The sequence below is a fragment of the Microtus oregoni genome, unplaced genomic scaffold (assembly GCF_018167655.1).
Source record: "Microtus oregoni isolate MIOR12 unplaced genomic scaffold, Mior012 000005F_ref0000423, whole genome shotgun sequence".
NCBI lineage: Eukaryota > Metazoa > Chordata > Mammalia > Rodentia > Cricetidae > Microtus > Microtus oregoni.
Genome location: NW_024543064.1, coordinates 649,213 through 655,990, shown reverse-complemented (window position 1 = coordinate 655,990; position 6,778 = coordinate 649,213). Strand labels below are relative to the sequence as shown.

The 6,778-nt window shown below is 50.2% G+C and overlaps 1 protein-coding gene across 1 annotated transcript; it reads left to right on the top strand.

Annotated features, from left to right (window-relative positions):
* Positions 1–2,326: 2,326 nt before the first annotated feature.
* Positions 2,327–5,025, top strand: LOC121448894 (tumor necrosis factor receptor superfamily member 4-like). Its single transcript, XM_041653160.1, has 7 exons — positions 2,327–2,461; positions 2,708–2,830; positions 3,383–3,490; positions 3,881–3,947; positions 4,388–4,584; positions 4,664–4,783; positions 4,874–5,025. Exons 1-7 carry the CDS (start codon positions 2,332–2,334, stop codon positions 4,942–4,944), a joined length of 816 nt encoding a protein of 271 aa, XP_041509094.1. The 5' UTR covers positions 2,327–2,331; the 3' UTR covers positions 4,945–5,025.
* The last annotated feature ends 1,753 nt before the right edge of the window (positions 5,026–6,778 follow it).

Below are 6,778 nucleotides of genomic sequence, written 5' to 3'. Positions count from 1 at the left end.
GGGTCTTTTAGAGAGTCTGATGGTTTCCAGTCTGGTTCTCAAGGGGCAGCAGCCTGTTGGGAGTTGCTTTAGGTCCCTTGTTGCCCTGAGGGGGCGAGTAGGGCCCCACTGTAGCCCCTAGTGCCTTATCCCAGAGCTGTTTCCCTTGTAGTGATTAGGAGACACAGTGAGACCAGCCACTGCCAGTGATCTCAGTTACATGGAAGCTACTCAGTTTCAGTGTGGTCCAAGCAGAAGGGGCCTGCTGTCCTGTCCAGATCCTCTGTAGGGAGTCCCTAGGAATACAGGGCACATCTAGTGTTCTCTGCACCTCTGGTTACCTGTGTGCGATGCTAAGCCCCTTGTCCAGGTCTGACAGCCAAGGACAGCAGAGTTCTGAGGGGAGGAAGGACACCTTAGTGTTACCTGACCTCAGGAGAGACAGTGTGTCAAATGTGAGATTTACCTTCCTTTCTCCTTAGGAAAGGACTGGGAGTGCTGCCCAGGATGCCCTGAGGATTCCTCTCCAGGACCTTCACTGTCCTTCAGAAGCAAGGGGAGGGCAGTCTCTGGCCTACTCTGGCTTCTTCCACCTGTTTGCTAGCCCAGCCCGACCTTCCACATTATAAGTTTCCATAAGAGAGCTGGGGACTTTTGCTTTCACATATGATCTTGGGTGGGGGATTTCCAGCCCCAGGCTGGTGTCTCGTTCTGCAGCAGGACTATCCCTGCACCTTTCTTTTTTTAAACCTAAAAACAAAACAGAGTTCATCTATAATCCAGACTGGCCTGGAATTTGCAGTCATCATGCCTTTCCTGAAGACTGGGATTACAGGTGTGCACCACATGCATAGCTAGCATGAAACTTTCCACTTAATTTGAGAATTATGCCACGTCACAGTTTGTGTATGATAAGAACAGTGCCTCCCAGTTAACCCATTTCCTCCTTCAGTGCAGTAGTTTTTATGTAAGAAAAGAAAGCCTGTTGAGCCTGTGACACACCTGTAATCCCAGCATTTGGAAGATGGGAATGAGGGATGAGAAGTTCAAGGCCAGAACCCAAATTTGGTTCCTGATATCCACATCAGGAAGCTCACAACTGCCTATAACTCCAGCTCCAGGGGATCAGACACCTGACCTCTTTGGGTGCCAGTACCACATGCATACATTTCCTACATACACACTTATACACAATTAAAAATAAACTAAATCCTTTTGGCAGGGCGGTGGTGGTGCACGCCTTTAATCCAAACACTCGGGAGGCAGAGGCAGGCAGATCTCTGTGAGTTTGAGGCCAGCCTGGTCTACAAGAGCACCAAAGCTACAGAGAAGCCCTGTCTCGAACTAAATCTTTTTCTTTTTTGTTTTGGTTTGGTTTTTTCAAGACAGGGTTTCTCTATAGCGCTGGTTGTCCTGGAACTTGTTCTGTAGACCAGGCTGGCCTTGAACTCACAAAGATCCACCTGCTTCTGCCTCCTGAGTGCTGGCTGGGATTAAAGAAGTGCGTCACCACTGCCTGGCGCTAAATCTTGAAATTAAGAAAGAGAGGGCAGGGAAGAGGGAAAGAAAAGATTGAAACATGGGCTACAGAATAAATTCAAATGTCAGCCTGGACAACCTAGTAAAACTGTTCAAAATAAAACATGAAAAAGGCTATGGATATAGAAGTAGAACACTTGCCTAGCAAGTAAGAGAATTTAGGTTCCTAGTACTACAAAAAAGGGGGAAAGGGGAGAAAGAAAAATAAAGTCTGTTCACACTGGAGAGATGACTTAATAGTTAAGCTTGTACTACTCTTTTTGGTTGCTTTTGTTTTTGAGACAAGGTCTCTTTTATGTAGTACTGTCTGTCCTGGAAATTTATTTACTGTGTGAACGAGGCGGAGCTGGGATTAAAGGAATGAAGTACCAAGCGCAGTGGTAAAAGCAAGTGTTCCTGCAGAGGACCCAAGTTCAGTTCCTAGTTTTCACGCTGGTGGCTCACAACTTCCTATAACTCTAGCTCTTCTGACCTCCTTGGGTTTTATACTTACCATATACATATGCCCCCCCCCCAAAAAAAAGAAAAAAACACATAATTAAAAATAAAATCCTTTTTTAAAATGCCTGTGTGCATGCGTTTCTCTGTGTGCCTCCATATGTGTATGTTGGGTATCTGCACCTCCCTTCACCCCAGTGGCCCCAAACACTAGCTCGTTACGGGACTCTACACCTGTGCCATACACACTGGAACACATGCTCACTTATCTTCCCGCCTCTCCGCCTACTCCTCTCGCCCCTCCCCCATAGCCCTTATAGCCACATCCTGCAAGGAAAAACCCCAGACTCCTGTGAAGGCAGAGCCCAGACAAGGATGTATGTGTGGGTCCAGCAGCCCACAGCACTTCTGCTCCTGGGACTCACACTTGGGGTTTCATTCAGGCTCAACTGTGTTGAAGATACGTACCCCAGTGGTCACAGGTGCTGTCATGAGTGCCAGCCAGGTGAGCGGCCCTGCTTTGGGATGTAGTGGCGGAGTGGGGGAGTGATGATTGTTGGGGGACAATGATGGAGACACAGGTAGAGATATTCTAGGGGGCGGGACGGGTAAGTGAATTCAGGTGATATCAGATGATGCTCCCAGGTCTGAGACAGCCAACCAAAAGGCTGGTTCTGTAGGAGTCAGGGTGCTGTGTCTCCACCGTCCTGGGCCTTAGCTGACCTGTTTAACTTTCTGGGCTCCACTCCAGGCAACGGTATGGTGAGCCGCTGTGATGCCAACAGGGACACCGTATGCCACCCGTGTGAACCTGGCTTCTACAACGAGGCAGTCAATTATGAAAGCTGCAAGCAGTGTACACAGTGCAACCAACGTGAGCTCCTCCTACCCTGACTCACTGTCCAGCCCAGCAAGGAAGCAGCTGCACCAATGGGTGCCCATATTTCCCATATGATTTCAGAACTAACTCCAAGCCATGATGAATTCTGTTCACTAAGGGTTCCTTAGTAGCCAGGGAATTTCTCAGGGGACACTTCTGTCCTCTGCGGTGAAGGCTCAGCCAGGGCCTCTTGGAACTGGGCCTTGCCCAAGCTGTCCTAGTGGGTAAGGTCCGATGTGGATGTTGAGAGTACCTTTCTGATTCAGATGCTCTAGGCTGGAGACAGGTTGGGGAAGGGTAGAAAAGGGAGGCCACAGCTGCCCAGTGCTAGCTCAGTAGCTTTCTACAGGGCTTTATGACCAGGAAGAACAGAGTAGCCAGAGAGAGGGTCTTAGGAGAGAAGAAGCCTGAAGTCAGGCTGCAGAGTTCCCTCAGCTTCAACTTTGTTCCTGCGCCACTGGAGATGGCAAGTCCATTTTACCCTGCCTTGTGCGTTGGTCAGGGCTAGTTAAGCCACATTCACAGTCTCTATTTCATCTTCTCTAGGAAGTGGGAGTGAACTCAAGCAGAATTGCACACCGACTCAGGATACTGTCTGCCAGTGCAAGCCAGGCACCCAGCCCCGGCAAGACAGCAGCCACAAACTTGGAGTTGGTGAGCCTCAGGGTGGCCTCCTACACCAGGCAGGTTCATGTCTGTCCATGGCCGGTGTGTGCGAGGTGGTCAGGATCCATGTGTGTTGATGCCCTTCATGATAATGGTATAAAAACAAGCCGTGTTCCCACTTGGTACATTGTTACTTCCCCCAGCATCTATCTAGTCTTGGCCAAAAGCCCCTCTCCCACTGGGTCATGTCAAGACTTGGGTCAGTGCCAGTGGGAGGCACATGGGAAGGAAGGAGCTTGCAGAGACCAAGATTCCCATGCACTGGCACTGGAGAGTGAGCCTTAACACTGTCCCCCACTTCAGGCCCCGCCTCCAGCAGCCTCATCATCTAGGGCCCACCTAGTAGCATCAGAGAGTTGACTTATGTCTTTGCTGCAGACTGTGTCCCCTGTCCTCCTGGCCACTTTTCTCCAGGCAACAACCAGGCCTGCAAGCCCTGGACTAAGTGAGTATTGTGGCTGGCTGGAACACTGAGGACTGGGGGTGTGGAAGGAATGGAATCAGAAAGGTTTGGGCATTTAAGAGCTGGTGCCTAGATGACTATGTGACGAACCAGTTCAAAGAACAGAAATCCACGGACCAGGGGATCTTCTGACATCTTCCCTTCAACACAGCCCCTGTGGGGAGCCCTGGAAGTGGAGTGGGGACATGTGAGATTCTAGTCCAGGCTGTAGAAACATGTTTGCTCTCAAGTTGTGGTTCTTCGGAGGGCTGGAGAAGTACCGGGCGGGTTTTGAGAGCGCAGAACCTCATGTAGAAGCAGGACAGGGATGGACAGAAACAGACACAGATGTATCGCTTGGGGTGGAGGACTTGGCAGAGTTGAGGATGACCCAGTGCAACTTCCACCGTTGTCTCTAGCTAATGGACACCCTCACCCCACAGCTGCACCCTATCTGGGAAGCAGACCCGGCACCCAGCCAGTCCCAGCTTGGACGCAGTCTGTGAGGACAGAAGCCTCCCAGCCACAGTGCTCTGGGAGACCCAGGGCTCTACAGTCACACCAACCACTGTCCAGTCCACCACAGTCTGGCCCAGGACTTCTCAGTTGTTCTCTACATCCACCCAGGTGGCTCCTAGGGGTAAGGGACACTGGCCCAGTGAAGGGAGGGGAGAGGAGGTGAGGGAGAGTGAGTTCACTCAGTTAGACTCTCTTCATAGGCCCAGTATTTACTGGTTTCCTAGGCCTAGGCCTGGGCCTGCTGGCTCCCTTGACTGTTCTGCTGGCCTTGTATCTTCTCCGAAGGGCTTGGAGGTTGCCTGATGCTCCCAAACCCTACTGTGAGTACCCGCTGTGGACTTAATAAAGCTTGCTTCCTAGAGGGATGAGATATATCTCCTCACTGCTTCTTCCTTCTTTGCTTCTCCTAGGGGGAAACAGCTTCAGGATCCCCATCCAGGAGGAACAAGCTGACACACACTTTACTCTGGCCAAGATCTGAACAGCACCTCAGGAATGGGTTTGATGGAGCATGGACAGCCTATATCCTGGTGCCTGCCAGTACCCTCCACACCGTTCTAGGTGCCGGGCTGGCTTTGGGCTCTCCTATGTATGCTATGCATACTGCCTGCCTGGTGGTACCACCAATAAATGTGCTAGCAACTGTGAGTCTGTGACTGGCACTAGGGGGCTGAGGTTGCATCCTCTTCTGGTGGGGGAAGAGTCTTAGGCCAAGGTGAAGGTCTGCTCAGAGACTCACACTTAGTCATGTGTTCTCCAGTGTGAACAGGGGTATGAAGTACGGGAGGTCTAAAGTGCCAAGGGGATGGTACTCGGGGAGCCAACTGGCGGCTTGGTGAGCAGTCCAGAGTCTGTGCTTCAAGGCAGCGGCTTTTAACCTTCCTAACGCTTCAGCCCTCGTGTTGTAGTGACCCCCCCACCATAAAATTATTTTTGTTGCTACTTCATAACTGTAATTTTGTTACTGCTATGAATTGTAATGTAAATGTTTTTGGAGACAGAGTTTCACCAAAGGGGTCACAGCTCACAGGTTGAGAACCACCGCTCTAAGGGGACCTAAGGGTCTTAGCCAAAAGGAAAGCGCCCTGGCAAACAGCTTGAGTATCCTGATCACCAGAGGGGCTCATGAACCATTGTGCCCCTTTTGACCTCTGTGACTAAGGCAGATAACTCAGAGTTATCCTTTCTCTCCAGCCACATGCATGGTGAGAAGTGTTTGGTGGTCCTTGCGCACTACCTAGAGATTCTAAAATCTCTGGACAAGGGTGGCTATGGCCCCATGTAGCAGCCAATCAGCCAGCTGTGTTGGAAATGTGGTCTGCTTCTTGAGCCAAACCTCATCTGTCCTGAGATTATTCCTCTAGAAACAAATGTTCCCTGACAAGAATATGGACACTTCGAAGACCCAGGGTCTTATGCTGTGCTCTACTACAAGCAGTTCTGGGAGCGGCAACGGCTGTGTTGCTCAAAGAGCACAGGGACCCAAAAGCTCAATGAACTCCAGGCAGAAGGTGCCAAACTGCTCTTGGAGATAGTCAAGCAGTCATGCCTGATCATGCAAGTGAAACCAGAGAGCCCAAACTGGTGTCATGTGATAGATGTTAAAAGTCACTAGATGGCCAAGCTTGGTGGTGTATGCCTTTAATCCCAACATTGAGAAGGCAGAAGCAGGAGGATCTCTGTGAGTTCGAGGCCAGCCTAATCCACATAGCAAGTTCCAGGTTGGCCAGAGCTACATAGTGAGACCCTGTCTCAAATAAATTAAAAAAAAAAAGAAAGGAAGAAAAAAAAAAGAAAAGAAAAAATCCCAAAGAAGAAAGGAGTCACCAGACATCCTGGTGCAGGGGGTGGTGCCAGGCTGTATCAGCTGCACTTTGAGGAGGCATAGGAACCATAACGAGCTATAAAGATAACTGTTTCCTTGTTTCCTGCCCCTTGCCACCATGAGGCCACCGGCCTGGCATTAAAGTAACACCTTGTTACCTCTCCCATCTTTTAGTTGATCTGCTTGTGGTCGGATATAGTATTTTTGTTTCTTTGTGTTTTGAGATAGGGTTTCTCTGTGTAGCCCCAGTTATTCTGGAACTCACTCTGTAGATCAGGCTGGCCTTGAACTCAGAGATCCGCCTGCCTCTTCCTCCCAAGTCCTGGGATAAAAGGCATGCGCCACCACCTCCAGACCAGATATGATGATCTTCATCTGCATGGTGGGGCACCCTATTACTTATAGCCCAAGTCACTGAGACCCCCATGGGTTGGCTGGATAAAACTATCTCTGATCCTGGTTCCCTTCCCATCTCTCTCCATTCTCTGAC

Excerpts from the sequence above, each read along its gene's own strand:
- LOC121448894 (XM_041653160.1), top strand. The coding sequence starts at position 2,332 with ATGTATGTGTGGGTCCAGCAGCCCACAGCACTTCTGCTCCTGGGACTC. Across the intron at positions 3,491-3,880 it reads CAGCCACAAACTTGGAGTTG|ACTGTGTCCCCTGTCCTCCT; the intron begins GTGAGCCTCAGG and ends TCTTTGCTGCAG. Across the intron at positions 4,784-4,873 it reads TGATGCTCCCAAACCCTACT|GGGGAAACAGCTTCAGGATC; the intron begins GTGAGTACCCGC and ends TGCTTCTCCTAG.